General features: G+C 39.0%; 1 protein-coding gene across 3 annotated transcripts in view; it reads right to left on the reverse strand.

Moving 5' to 3' along the window:
- Nucleotides 1-15,867, reverse strand: part of ABCC11 (ATP binding cassette subfamily C member 11) — an 83,571-nt gene that overhangs the window by 23,570 nt on the left and 44,134 nt on the right. For all 3 annotated transcript variants that reach the window (XM_051979799.1, XM_051979800.1, XM_051979801.1), the window contains 8 exons: nucleotides 15,460-15,584; nucleotides 13,824-13,896; nucleotides 8,158-8,361; nucleotides 6,839-6,973; nucleotides 6,645-6,729; nucleotides 5,314-5,403; nucleotides 4,237-4,340; nucleotides 1,851-2,051 (listed from right to left, as the gene is read on the reverse strand). In XM_051979799.1, coding sequence (XP_051835759.1) covers nucleotides 1,851-2,051; nucleotides 4,237-4,340; nucleotides 5,314-5,403; nucleotides 6,645-6,729; nucleotides 6,839-6,973; nucleotides 8,158-8,361; nucleotides 13,824-13,896; nucleotides 15,460-15,584 — 1,017 coding nt within the window. The remainder of the gene's footprint in view (nucleotides 1-1,850; nucleotides 2,052-4,236; nucleotides 4,341-5,313; nucleotides 5,404-6,644; nucleotides 6,730-6,838; nucleotides 6,974-8,157; nucleotides 8,362-13,823; nucleotides 13,897-15,459; nucleotides 15,585-15,867) is intronic.

Genomic DNA, 15,867 nt, shown 5'->3' on the forward strand with positions numbered 1-15,867 from the left:
TGCATTGTTGGTGGAGCTGTGAACGAATCCAACCATTCTGGAGAGCAATTTGGAACTATGCCCCAAAAGTTATCAAACTGTGCATACCCTTTGATCCAGCAGTGCTACTTCTGGGCTTATACCCCAAAGAGATACCAAAGAAGGGAAAGGGACCGGTATGTGCCAAAATGTTTGTAGCAGCCCTGTTTGTAGTGGCTAGAAACTGGAAAATGAATGGATGCCCATCAATTGGAGAATGGTTGGGTAAATTGTGGTATATGAATGTTATGGAATATTATTGCTCTGTAAGGAATGACCAGCAGAATGAATGCAGAGAGGCCTGGAGAGACTTACATGAACTTATGCTAAGTGAAATGAGCAGAACCAGGAGATCATTATATACTTCAACAACGATACTGTTTGAGGATGTATTCTGATTGAAGTGGATTTCTTCGACAAAGAGAAGATCTAACTCAGTTTCAATTGATCAGTGATGGACAGAAGCAGCTACACCCAAAGAAAGAACATTGGGAAATGAATGTAAACTGTTTGCATTTTTGTTTTTCTTCCCGGGTTATTTTTACCTTCTGAATCCAATTCTTTCTGTGCAACAAGAGAACTGTTCATTTCTGCACATATATAGTGTATCTAGGATATACTGTGACATATTTAACATGTATAGGACTGCTTGCCATCCAGAGAAGGGAGTGGAGGGATGGAGGGAAAAAGTCGGAACAGAAGTGAGTGCGAGGGATAATGTTGTAAAGAATTTTTTTTTCAAAATAAAAGAAAGGAAAAAAATAAAAAATAAGTAAAAATATGAGTAAATTTTTTTAAAAAATCTTTATTTGGAAGTCAACTGACAGTCTATTGTATAGTTTGAGACTGGGTTGTTGCTGAAATCCCTAGAGCTGAATAGGTTTGTAAATTCCCAGGGGAGGGGTAATTGTTCAGTTTGGTCAGAAGAATGAAAACTGATAGGAATCTTGAAAATATGAAGGATGACTTTGGAATCCAGATTTCCATAGATGGTACTTAAAACTTGGGACTCCACAGATTCTTCTGCCCAGAAAAGGTCTTTCTGCATTAGGAATTTCTAGTGTCCAGATAATCCATCTGATACTCTGTTTGAGAAATAGATATTTAGCAAAGAATGGAGTTGGGGGAAGGAAAGGGGGGGATTAAGAAAATATACTTCATTGGGATAAGATTTTCATTTTTTAAATAGAATTGATTGTCCTAAAGTTTCATCTTTTATTTATTATGCCCTAAAGGAATGGAAAGAATGGGAAAAGAAATAATTCTTAAAATATAAATAGCAAAATATAATGCTAGGCAAAATCTATTTCTCTACAAATTGTATTCCTTACTATGTGTCCTGTCTCTGGGGCCAAACAGCCTAATCCTTCAAAATGATTACCTTTCAGATACTTGAAAATAGTTATGATGGGTGCCCACCCACCTCTAGGTTTATCATTTCTAGTTCCTTCAACCAAACCCCATATGACATCTTACCATCTTACCAGCCTTATTTACCATTGCCTTTTACCACCTGGCTGTACGTCTCCAGATGCATTTGGTTTCACACCATGCTTTTGTAAAATGTAAAATTATAGTGCCAGATCTGAATGTAAAAGAGTCTGACCAGGGCAAAGTACAGCAGGACTGTCACCTTCTTTACACTCAACATACTAGAAACTCTTTTAACTTTTTTGGTTGTCTTGTCCTGCTGCTGAGTCATTGAAATTGCAATCCACTCAAACCCTTGTGCACATTCTCTTGTCTAATCACTTCTCCCTCTTCCCTTCTCTGTAAAGTTTGTGACTCCAGAGCAAAGTCAAGCTAAAAGACCTAAGCCATAGCTACTGTACCTTCATAAAGAGAGTGTTGTGAAGGACGGTGGCAGCCTTCCTTGTAGTCCTGGTGAAAAAGTCCGATGACATGACACCCGTAAAAATCAGTGCCAGGGCAGATACTCCATACACTATTTGGTAAATATGGATCTGGGGATTGTCCAAGAGGCTTCCTGGGCCCATGTATTTTGTTCCATTGATCCTGGTGCTGTTACTAGCCTTAAAGAGAGAATAAGGACAAGGACAATGGCAAAAGGAGACAAGATTTTTATTTCCTATTCAAATGAAATCAGGACTTTATATTCTATGAAATCCCTTTTTTAAATCCTCTCCTCCAATTAGAGATTATCTCTAATCATTCCATGCCTTCCTTTTGCTCCTCTACCTTTTAAACTCTATTCTCAAGATACACCCCTTCCTGACTACTCTCTCTGACTAGCTTTCTCTGATTACATTAATCTGAATTTCCCAAATCACTTTCTCTTCCAGAAGATAGGTAGATTTTATGCTCATATGAATGATCTGCTTGTCTACTATAATAGCAATGCTTCTACCTTCTTTCATGATGTGCTTGGAAAACTGTTCTCTTGTTCCCTGTCCAATCATGCTTTTGACATTGTAGATTAAGAAAAAATAAGACTTAAGGCACTATATGAATGTTCTGTTATTGTTGCTATAGTAATCTAAATCTAAACTAAAAGTTCCAGGAAGGAGGGGAGCATATCTGATTCTTCACTTTTTCTCTAATGGTGTCAAATAACCATATGTAGAATACATTGTGTGATCATCCCTTTCAGACTGCTGCAAAAAACCTAAATGGAACTGCCTTTTCTTTAAGTTTCTTTATTTCACTAACTTTTTTTCCTGAGATTACTACATGTAATGAAGTCATGCATTTAAATGCCCTTTCCAGGAGTTGAAAGGTTATTTTGTCACTTTGAAGCTGAACTCATTTCAAGATCTGAACTGATCCTCTGAAATAAATAAACAAATAAAATTTTTAAAAAAGGACTAATCTACCCCGATGAGTCAGGGCTGCCACCCAGAATTCCTTAATATTAATTCAGTTGCAATATGGATGATATTTATGTAGACAATAAGGAGAAAATGATAGATTTAGGCAGTGGAAACCATCATGCAAAATAAGCAAATGTGAAGAGATGTGGGAAGGGATGGGGTAAAGAGAAGAAAAATAAGACTTACATAAAGGGAAGTAGTAGGGGCAGCAAGCAGTATTAACTTTGAAGATCAGAATAGACATCCTAATATTTCATGGAGCATCTTGGAACATCCCAAGATTATAGGCATAGACTTTTCAAAGCATATTCACATCTGTTACCTAATTTGATATTCACACAAAACTGTCAGTCTGGATAGGAATTGTTAACCCTCTTTTACAGATGATGAAATTGAGATTCAAAGTGGTAAAATGCTTTGGCTATTTAGGATGGCACATTTATTTGTTGGCAGCATTGGCTAGCCCTCAGAAAAATTGTGGTTAGCCATATTGCCTTTCTGGACTTTTTCCACCTTTTTCTGTGCCCATGTACATACCCCACCTAGAGTTCTAATGCTCTTCCCCTTATAAAAATAAAAGCTTACATCTCTGTAGCACTTTAAGGTTTACAATTCTTTTCTCCTACAATAACTATGGAAGGTAGATAATGCCTATTATTAGTAGTATTATTATACTAATAATACAAATAAGAAACTTGAGGCCCAGATAGGGAGAGTGACTTCTATAGTCCTAGTTTCAAAAGTGTCAAAGTAGATTATTGAACCCCAACCTCCTGATTCTAGGTCCAGTGGGTTGTTTTGTTTTGTTTTCTCATTATACCATGTTACCTTCCAAACCTTACATCAGAGAAGAAGTGAATTGATAGAAGTGTTTACTTCTAAGAGATAGTACATGATCTCCTTCTGCAGGCATGTGCATTTTAAAAACCGATCCATAAGGAAAAGGTAACATTTAACCCAAAGGAAAGAGCTGTTAATAGTGGGATCTAAGGTATCACCTGGGGAGTTATTTTTGGGATGTGAGTGACTTCTGACGTCTTTCTGATCACACACAAGCAGTCACATATTCTTTCTATGCATTTGTTAGGTTGGCCAGAGTCTCCTGACTCCTAATTCTTTGAGCTACATAACTTGGCAGACTATAAGCTACTTGAAGGCAGGGACTGCTTTTCACACTCCCCACGCCTCACACAGCATCTGGCACAAAGCAGATCTTCATAAATGCCGATTGTTGTTGCGCTGTGTGAGATGTGTATACCTTGTGCATCCATGCTCACCTCTTGCCAGTACTGACTTAGCAGACTAGTTTTATCCTAGGCTAGTGCATAGAGTGCCTCATTCTTCATGGCAGAACCAGCCCCCAGGACATCATCCTCACTGCACTTACCCCTGAGCCCCGATGGAGCCAGTGGCTCAACCACCAGAAACTGAAGGTTGTCAGGCTGACATTCACCATCATGATAAAAAAAGTCAGGAAAGTGATGATATAACCTGAAGCGTGGATGAGGGGAAGATAAGCAAAGATTAGTTCTGGGGAACTAAAAGATGTTATCAGAATCCAGTTTCCAAAATTGACTAGACAGAGTTGGCTCCCGAATTCTCAGTCCTCCCCACTTGGAACCTTTTGTCCATCTAGAATATCTTGCCCTAATGGTAGGACAAGAAGGATGAATTTTGAAAATGGGGATAGGGAATACTGGGTAAGGGATCATAGAGTAAGGCTGTAATGGAATGCTGTGATCCACAACTTGGGACCTCCATCCAGGTTGATACTGATCCATTATTTTAGGTGCAGTCCTTTGAGTAACCATGGCTTCACCCAAGTCTACTAACCATATTTTCATCCAGCCCACCTTGCTCACAAGAATACCAGGAGAGTTGCTAAAATGAGGCCCAGTTCCAACATTTCTCTCATAATTACCACATTCCTCAATATATCCAATGCTACCAATAATATGCCCACACTTTTAAACTGCAATCTGCTTATCTCTATCTTGCTGTTACAAATCCATAATGTCCCAGTTGAACCCCACCTTCTTTATGCAACCTACTCTGGCCATCCCTACCCCTCACAAGCCATATCTTTACATATTGATGTGGTTTGTTTCCCCAGCTAGTGTCATTTCCTTGAAGGCACGAATCATCTAATATTTCTTTGTCTCTCTTATAGCAACTACCATGGAGGTAAGCACCAAGTAGGTATTTTAGTAAATTATTGATTAATTGACAGCAGGGAGGGAATACAGGAAAGTGAAGGAAGGGAAGGCTAGGAACAGCTTGAGTCACCTCCCAATCCTCTTCCCCTGAATGTGCCCTTCTAGAAATACACAGAAGGACAAAATAGTATTCTTGCTACAGAGCACTGCGACATCCTAGCTGTTGCACCAAGACCAGGCATTTAGTGTACCTGCCCGTAGGGAGCATCAGCTAAAGAGGAAGGCAAGACATTGAGGAATGGCACTACCTCCTGCTCCCTGGATGTAATAGTGATAGACTTTCCAGCTCAGGGAACCTTCTTCCATTTCCTCCTTTTCAGTAAGCTGAGTCTCTAACACTGCAAAGAAAGGAAAAAACATTCAGTTCTGTTATGCCTCCTACCACTTGGCTCTCCTATAAAATGGCATAATAATAGCAATTTGCCTTTTCTTGAACATTGTTTTACAAAAGCATTTTCCTCATAATGACTATAAAAAGTAGATTGTGTAAGTACTACTACTCCATTTTACAAATAAGGAAATTGAGGTTTAAAGAAGTAAAGTCCATGGTCACAGAGTTAGAGGGTGCTAGATTCAGGCTAGCTAGTCTAGCACTGCTAACCTTTTCTTTCATTAAGATTCATCAGTGGAAGGTTCTCTACAAGTGTTTCATTTTATTTCTTAGGCTTTGAGTTCTACATAATTGTCTCTGATATTCTTAGAGGAAAAGGAGGAGGAAGGCAAAAGTCCCAAGAGAAAATGGATACTTTGCTATGAGGCTTTCTTATGAGAGAAAAAAAGGTTTTTCTACCATGGACTATGGCTGGAGAAACCTAGAAAGAGAAGGTGCTACTGGAAAGCCAAAATCAGCCTTGCCAGACAACCTGAAACATTCTTGGTGTGCTTCATTCATGACACAAATGCTGAAGTCCCTATGCAGTCTAAGGAAATACCATCCTTTCCATAAGTCTGAGTCCTGGAAAGTCTAATAAACCTGGATTGTCATGCCAGGCCATTAGGGCATCTTCTGCCTCAAGCAGATGAAGAGAGATTTTCAAATACCAGAAGGAGAGGATGGAGCCAGCCTCAGAACTCATAGCTCTGAGTTTGCCCTGGCCCATTGCTGGGGAAGCAACCATCTCCTTAGCATGGTCCATGGTAGAAAGCCCTTTATTTCTCAGTAAAAAGATACTGAAGTGCAGAAGAGTAAAGTGACTTTTATCATGGTCACATGGCTCATAAATATCAGAAAAAGGATTTGAACCCAGATCTCATGAAGTCCAGGCCCCTTTCCACTATGCCACATTGTCTTCTAATCTCTTATCACTGACTCAAAAGCCCCATACCCTTAATCACCTCATACCCACATTGAAGTGGATAAGGAATATTGCCCTCAAAAAAGGATTCTTTGTTTTTAATATAAGGACAATCATAATCACTAACAAAATAAGAGCAACAAGAAGGATTTGGATATTTAAAGGAAAGAAAGGGTCTAAGCCTTGGATGATATATTATCTGGATATAGATATAGATGGATATAGATATAGATATATTGGATAATATAAACTTATTCTCAAAGGAATCTTAAAGGTAGCATTACCTGGGTTTTCATTGAAGAATCCCTCCTGGGAGTAGAGATCCACCTCTGTCTTCTCTGCTATATTTTTAGCCCCATCTGTTGCATTCTAGGGAAGAAAGGCATCAGTTTCTTACAGATATATGACCTCAATACTGCACAGTTTCTTTCCATGCAGCATAGGTTGAGGGATTTATTTCAAGGACAGTAGAGATTACCTGTACAGTCTCCCCACATATTTTCTGAATGAGCTGGGCATATTGTCCCTTCTTCTGCAATAATTCATCGTGAGTTCCACTTTCACTTATTTTCCCATCCTTTAATAAAATGATGTAGTCACAAAATTCTAAATACTGTAGAAAAAGGAAATTGAGAAGATAACATCAAATGGCAGATGTGAAAGTAATATGAAAAAAGTTAAATGCTATATCATTATTCATGACATTGTTCTTATTAACAATATCAATAGTATTTTAACTTGATTCTAGATGAGATTAAAGATTTTCTTTCATGGAAGGTCTTTGTGAATTTAATGGATTGGATTCAGTTCTGTCTGGAAGCAGGTGGATGTCCTCATTGAATGTCCATAGAATGTTGGAAGACTTCTTAGAGAACCCCCTAATTTTATGGACAGAGAACCAAGCCAAGAGAGGAGTCACAAGGTAAAGGTGGCAGATTCATAGCTAGAATCCACACCATTTGATTGACATTCCAGTCTTTTTGCCTTCTCACCATGCTGGCTGTCTTTCATTTGGGCCTTTGTACTTCAGAGAAGAGCCAAAGAATATGTGCATATTCGGTCTGTGTAACAATTAAGGCAACAGTCTTTCTTGAAAATCAAAGCATCAAGCACAGTGAAAGGAATGGTAGGAATAGAGCAGGAGAATTCACTGAGTCCAACCTGTTAATTTTGTAAGCTGAGACTGCCCCTTGTAGATATCAAAATAATCCTAGAACACATAATTGTCTGTACTCTTCTGAAAATCTTTAGGATCAGAAATCTCACACTCTCCTCCATCATCAAGACTTTCCTCCTTATTTTTAATCCGAATCTCTTGTGTACTCCATTTAAGAACATAAAATCAGACCATCAGCATCTTCATGTATCATATATCAGACTATCAGTGCCTTTATAAACCTGAAGACAGATAGCCCAATTCCATCTTAGAGATAAGCACTCAAATTTTATCAGCCCATAAAAGTCTTTTACCAGTTTACCTTCCCCCGATATTGTAAATAAAATTTGCATTTCTTATACCTCTTATAATCTGTCAGAGGTTTGAATCCTGGCTCTACTATTTATTGTTTTGCTATCTTGAACAAATAATTTAACCTCTTGGGTATCAGTTTCCTCATCTGTAAAATGACAGAGTTGGGCCTGATACTGTACGATATTCTCTTCCAGCTTTAAATCTTTGAATGCGCCACTTGCCTGACATGACTAAATCATGCTGGGGCTGGGGTTCATATAAAACTTGAGTTAATCAGCTTTTTTTCAACAAATGGCTACTGCCATACCAGATTTAGTTCTTGTTACCTGCAGCTGATGAGTCACCAGAACCATGGTCTTCCCACTAAGTGCCTTCTTAATGCATTCTTCAAATATGTGCTTCCCAACATGGGCATCCACCGCAGAAAGCGGGTCATCCAGCAGGTAGATGTCACGGTCAGCATATACAGCGCGTGCCAAGCTTATCCTCTGCCTCTGGCCCCCTGAGAGGTTGAGGCCCCGTTCCCCAATCTGTGGGAAGAACCAGAAAGGTGAACGACCAGCAAAGGCAAATGGGGAACACGCTCCAGCTACTTCTTCCACAGCTTTGTCCTGGGGGGAGTGGCCCTGACAGGCTCTTGCTTAAGTCAAACCCTTGTTGATAAGGGGCCCAGATGGCCAGTGCCAGTGCCCAGCTATCAGACACATGAGACAGATCAGACAGCTGGCAGGGCAAAGCAGAATGGTTTGGAGTCAGGGGGACCTGAGTTCAAATCTTATCTCAGGCACTTACCAGGTGTGCGATTCTGGCAAGTCACTTAACCTCAATAACAAACCTCCAAACAAAAAAAGAAAGAAGGAATGTAGAGGGCTAAAAGTCTAAAAGGTGTATTTGAATCTGAGACAGCAGAGCACTTAAGGCTAAATATCTATTCCATGTGAGACCAACTCTATTAGCGTATGTTTGGATAAATGGCTCTTCTCACAGTTGTTGCTGGCTAAATGTTTGGTGTTAAGATAATCATAGGCAAGGATTAGAGGGTGGGGTGAGAGAGGTCAGAGTCACTTTGCAGCAGCAGGAGGAGGAGAGAGGTTGCTGACTTAAGACTCAAGAATCCAAGATATATCATTGGTGAGCCTTGTGGCAGTTTGCCTGTCTCCTTCACTTCTCCCCCTAAAGTCCAAGGACTTTAATTTATCCTGACTTTGGCTGACCCTGAGGTCCTCCAAGGAACTAGCCACATTTTATCACCCAATTTAATTAATTTCACTGAATTTCACTGAAGAAGTCCCCGGTAACCAGGAAATAGGGTGAGCATTTTAATAGACAAACAGGGAACTTACTTTGTTAAGAGCTAAACTAGTAACTCTTGTTTTCTAGCTGAAATGGGGCAGATATTAGGAAAAGATTCTCCCCCAGCCCCACCCCAAGGGAGATCTACAGGAAGCATACTCAAGATTAATAAAGAGGCAAGGTTTGCTTGTTGGGAGCAGATCGGTGGACTCTTGGATACATTAGAATGCACGTTGCCTTGGTTCTTCAAGGAAAAAAAAAATAGAGGCAAATAATTGGAAACTGGTAGGAGATCAACTGTATGAATAGCCCCATCTGTATGAATATTACAGTGATAAAGGTCCTGATTCAATTTCTGTTATAGGCCAGAACTCTGAATTTGAAACAAAGGATTTTTTTTTTGCCACAGAAGAGGCACTCACAGCAGTCCTTCATCAAGGAGACAACATGATAGAGTGGTTGAACTTCCCAGCACAAAGCCTTACTCCTTACCTAGTGCTTGTGGCTAGAATTTTATTAAAGGCCATTAAGTGAACAGTACAATTATCTGAGATAAGGCCTGACAAGATATATACCTTTTATACCAATTCACAAATTAATGTATGCTGTGAAACCATCTCAGAGTGGCAAATTTTATTGGCCAAAGCTCCAAATTTTACACAAGGGTCTCTATTAAAGATAACCCAACTAATACATAATTGGCAATGGATTCTTAAAGAAAAGGTTTCTAAAATTCCTCTAAAAGGACCAATTATCTTTATAGATGCTTCCAAACATAACTTTTGTGCTCTATACTCTCGTGACTTAACTATAAAGAGAGTATTCAGAACTTCTTTTTCAGTTCACTCAGCAGAATGAATTGTATGCAATAATTCTAGCTCTTACTTATTATCCAGGAGATGAAAATATATCTGATTCAGCCTATTCAGTAGGTGTGGTACAAAGAATTGCCACAGCCCAAATAAAATTTGTAGCTTCCAATATATATCAGCACTTTAAGATACTTCAAGAGCAAGTGAGAAAGCATCCAGGTAAGATATCTTGCATGTCCACTCTCATAGTGGACTTCCGGGTCCTATTTTTGATGGTAATTCGAAGGCAGATAGCCTTCTAACCATGTTGGCCAATACCCCTTTATTTCAGGTAGCCTAAGAATCTCTAAATATCATCAGCTGCTTGTGCTTTACATTTACAATTTGGAATAACAAGAGAGGAAACTAGGAGCATAGTAAAAGCCTGTACAGCTTGTCTTCCTTTCCACACTCTTACACTGCCTCCAGGGAAGAATCCTTGTAGTTTGAGACCCAGTGAAATTTGGCAAATGGATGTGACCCATTATAAATCTTTTGATCATTTGTCTTTTCTCCGTGTTGTGGTAGATACCTTTTCGGGATTCACTTTTGCAATACCAACAGCAAAAGAGACAGCCCGAGTGTTCACTGAATTCCTTATACAAGCATTTGCAATTATGGGTGTGCAATTATGGGTATACAAGCAATAAAAACAGATAATGGATCTGCATATACTTCTAAACATTTTGCACACTTTTATGCACAGTGTAAGATTTTACACACCACTGGCATATCTTTTAATCCTCAAGGACAGGCAATAGAGAGGAGAAACAGAGGCATTAAGATGCTCCTCTAAAAACAAAAGAAAGGGGGAGCCACAAATAACCCTAGAGAACTTCTAAATCTAGCCCTTTATACTATTAACTTCTTGATTTTGACAAAGATGCACTGGCTCCGGCAGACAAGTTTTATAACCCACCAGAAGGGCAATGTCCAGTGCGAGCAGCTCCACTATCTTTAGATAATCACCAGGTGATGTGGAGAGACCCAGAAAGTGGTGAATGGAAGGGACCAGATAGGCTAACTGCTTAGGGAAAAGGGATTTCTTGTATCTCTACAGATGGAGAAGAAATCAGATGGGTGCCAACAAGCCATATTCGCCTTGTCCATTGGAGAGAGATGAAGCAGACCCTTGAAACAAAGAAGAAGATACAAGCTACATCGGGTAGTTCCATTGCTGATTGTGCCCACCACTAAAGAGCATGGCAGTGATGGCAACTGACTCATAGACATCAAAAATTGTAGGATTTGAAAACCCTCAGGAATCATTGGATTTTCTGAGAAATGATAAAGACTGTTGCAGGACTTCAAAATCTGCAGGAATCATTGGATTCCCTAACACATAAAAAGACTGTCGCAGGACTTCAAAAACTTCCAGGGATCATTGGATTCCCTAACACATGAAGTAATGGACAATAGACTGGTTTTGGACTATCTCCTGGCTGCTAAAGAAGGCGCATGTGTGACTGTTGTTTACATACCCCCCTTCTGGGACTTCTGGAAATCTTTTACAACCACCATGTTGATTCATATTGTTTGTTATATCACTACTTGCATGTACAATTCATGTTTGTTACACCATACTGAGCCTGCACCAGCTGTGGGGAGAGCATCACTACTAGCCTGTGCTTTATTGCTATGTACTTGTGTAATACCTCCCATGCTGATGGGTTTGTGAATACCTGTTTCTAGTAAGACCCTTCGGCCCAGAAACCCACTAACAATATCTGGCTTGACTCCCCACTTCCCTTTGGTGTTTTAACCCCCTTTCCTGAGAAGTCAGGGGAGGCGTGATCACCTGTATTCTAAAACAAAGAAAGCAGGAGATGTAGAGGGCTGGAACTCCAGAAAGGTATGCTTGAATCAGAAAAACGAATACTTAAGGCTAATTACCTATTCGAGTGAGACAATGACCCTATTAGGGTATGTTTGGATAAATGGCTCTTCTCATTTATCCAAAATTGGTGCTGGCTGGAATGCTTGGTATTAAGATAATGGTAAGCAAGGATCAGAAGGTGGGGTGAGAGAGGCCAGAGTCACTTTGGGGCAGGACAAGGAGGAGAAAGGTGGAGATTCTGGACTCCAGAATCCAGGATACATCATTGGCAAGCCTCATGGCAGTTTGTCTGTCTCCTTCACTTCTCCCCCTAAAGACCAAGGACTTTAATTTATCCTGACTTTAGCTGACCCCGAGCCCTCCAAGGAACTAGCCTCCAAGGAAAGAAAAGAAAAATTAATAGCATCACAGAATGGGTATAATGAGTATAGTGAGTGGAGTACTGGACCTGGAGCCAGAAGTACCTCAGTTTAGCTGCCACTGTGTGATCTAAATTTGCCTAGGAAAACTGTAATTTAGACCTGCTCTTGATGTGGTGCTCTTATGGTCATGGGATCTTCTCTTTGCTCTCTTGAGAATTTTTAAAATGACATTATTTTTATTGATGCCTTTTTTTACATCATATTCATTTCCAAATGTATCTTTCCCCAAAGAACCCACAAGTTTAAAAATATTTGTAGCAGCTCTTTTTATAGTGTTAAGGAAGTGGAAACTGAGTGGATGTCCATCAGTTGGGAAATGGCTGAGTACATTAAGGTATATGAATATTATGGAATATTATTGTTCTATAAGAAATGATGAGCAGGATGATTTCAGAGAGGCTTGGAGAGACTTGAATGAGCTGATGCTGAGTGAAGTGAATAGAATCAAGAAACACTGTACAAAGCAACAAAAAGATTATATGGTGACCAATTCTGATGGACATGATTCTTTTCAACAATGAGGTGACTCAGGCCAATTCCAATAGAGTCATAATGGGGATAGCCATCTGTATCCAGAGAGAGGATTATGAAGTCTGAATACTATAACTCACAATAGAGTATTTCACTTTTGCTGTTAATTGTTTGCTTGCTTGTTTTATTCTTTCTTACTTTTCCCCTTTTTATCTGATTTTCCTTGTACAATATGATAAATGTGGAAATATATTTGCATGAATGGAACACATTTAATCTATATTGGATTACTTTCTGTCTAGGGAAGGGAGAAAGTGGAGAGGGAAGGAGAAAAATTTGAAACACAAGTTTTGCAAGGGGTATGTTGAAAACTATTTTTGCATGTATTTTGAGAAATAAAAAGCTATTATTACAAAAAATTTAAAATACCCCAAAAAATAAATATTAAAATGAAACAGAAAAACTCCCAAATATATCTCTCTACTTCCCCATCCAGGAAGTCATTCTCTCTAATGAAGAGTTTTAAAAGAAGAAAAAAAAATAGTTCAGCAAAACCAACCAATGCAGAAACCATGTCTAATAGTATATGAAATATTTCATACCTATAGTCCCCCTTCTTTGCAAAGAAAGGAAAAGAGTGAATTTTTTTCATGTCTTCTCTAGGGCCAAGTTTGGTCAGAATAATTATACTGCATTCAGATGAGTTAAAAAAAAAAAAAAAAACTTGTAAAGGGGGTAGGAAGAGAGTAACATTGTTTGATCCTGAGATGAGATCTGAAGATGACTTGGAAGATGGATTTGATCTTCCTCAGAACCTAGGATAAATTAAGTTCTGATTTCTCTAAAGGAACATCAGGAAAGAAAGGTATCAGAAAAGGCTTGAGGATCACTAAAGAAAGGGACAGAGCTTCTAGTCTGAGTAGAGAAGGCTCTAGGAAGTTGGGAAATGTTCTGCCTCACCTAGAGAAAGATTTCTATATACCCACTGATCTGAAGACAGTTGGGTAGATTCTTGCTTCTGGCAGAGTAGGGGAGAGTAGAAAGGATATCTGGAAGAGATTCTATAATCTGAACGCATCATTAACAAGGCAGTTGTGACCTAATATCTAGCCACTTACTTCAGTCATGTCTCCATAGGGCAAAATTTCCAGATCCCTCTTCAGTGAACAGGAATAGATCACCTGGTGATATCTGAGGAAAACCAAAAGATAGAAATTGAGCAGTTTTCAATTCTGTCAATTTGTGGTTCCGATTTGTGTGACCTTAGGTGAATCTCTCCCCTATTAAGTTCTAATTTTCTGATTCCACAAAACATGTCACTAACAGTTATCCCAGTCAGGGATGAGACTTGAACAGAGGTCTTCCTGGCTCTAAGGCTAGCTCTCTATCCATTGTGTCAGTTTCCCTACATACATACATATGCAGGGTATATATAGGAATATATATTAAATAATCCTAAATTTATATTTATTTATATATATTCTATTTATATAAATAAATTAAACATTTTTATGATTGTACTTTGTCATTTCCATCTCCAGCTCATTTATAGATGAGGAAACTGGAGCAAACAGCTCAGGATCATACAGCTAGTAAGGGTCCAAGGCAATATTTGAACTCAGAAAAATCACTCCAGACTCAGCACTTTACTATGCCATCTAGCTAACTATAGATAGATACAGATATATACACATTTATACATATATTTCATATGTATTATACATGCATGTATGTCATACATGTGTATCACACATGCATATGTGTGTATGTAATTAGGATAATATTTAAATAGTAAATATTTTTAACCACTGACTCTCCATAAGGACCATGATAATTTTAAGTTTTATCGTATTAACATTTGCTCATACTTTCTTAAGTTGAGACAATTAACAAAGGAATAAGTCAAGCTCTGATTTATAACATTTGCCAATGTCTGAGATATACATGCTTACAGTAAAAATTAGCTCTCATAAGCCAGTATGAACTGGCTACAATACATCCATGGATAGATGGAAGGATGGGAGTAGAAGGGGAAGCTACATATATGATGATTAGATACTCCTGACAAAGGGACTCCTTCCACTGAAGCAGAAACTATAAATCATTAATAATGTATAGCTCTAGGGAGCACTAAAGGGCTAAGTTATTTGTCCCTGTTGTTAACACAATTATTATATATGGCCACACAACTATTATATGTCTAAAACAGGACTTGAACTAAGTGTTCCTGACTCCAGAGTGGTCTCTCTGCCTATTACAACATGCTGCCTCCCATGCACACATGTACAAGCATCTATATGAGCCATCTAGTACCTTTTTGAGGAGGGTGGTAAAGAAAGAAAAATATTCCAAAATCAAATTGTAACAAACCAAGTGGCCAGGCAAATCTTAGCCCCGAAGTTAAGGAAGTCTCTTGTAAAGACCCCATGAAGTATATCTTTGGAATAGACTTTGGAGGTTTGCTCCCTACATACTTCTCCTTTCACTCACAACATGTAGTCCTGTTTCCAATGCCAGAAAGAATGAGGTGGACATGGGGACGGAACAAGGAAGACACATACTTCCTTCAAAGATCTTTAACTTCTCTGATGTGAGTTCTCCCTTTCTCAGTGCAATTTAGAGATCTGTGTTTAGTTCTTCATTGCCTAACAAATCTGGGGATCTTACCCCAATCTGCCCCAGACACATCACCCCAAGAGCACACCTGTGGTCATTCTGACCCCTCACATCCACAAAATGATATCCAAAGTATACCTTGCTTGGTCGTATTTTTCTCCCATGAGTATATTACTTCTGACAGTCCCACTGAATATCCATGCTTGCTGGGGCACATAGGCCAGACTTCCATTCACCCCCACAGACCCAGAGTGTAAATTCATCTGTAGCAGAAGGAATAGCCAACATAAGAACTAATGTAAGGCACTGGTGAGGTGATGGGGATGGCAGGTGGGGAAGGCACACCAATATCCGTGTAATACTCATCCTACCACCGACTGAGCAGTGCGACCTTCAGTAAGTGACTTTTCCTGTCAGGGCCCAAGTTTTTTGTTTCTGAACTGGAGAGAATAAAACCTGTCCTAATGAACAAACTAGGGAGTTGTATAAAATAAAAACACTACTATTCATGTTTAATTTGTAGCACTGAATAAATTCTACAATTTT

Source organism: Antechinus flavipes, chromosome 2 (genome assembly GCF_016432865.1).
Source record: "Antechinus flavipes isolate AdamAnt ecotype Samford, QLD, Australia chromosome 2, AdamAnt_v2, whole genome shotgun sequence".
NCBI classification, from domain to species: Eukaryota; Metazoa; Chordata; class Mammalia; order Dasyuromorphia; family Dasyuridae; genus Antechinus; species Antechinus flavipes.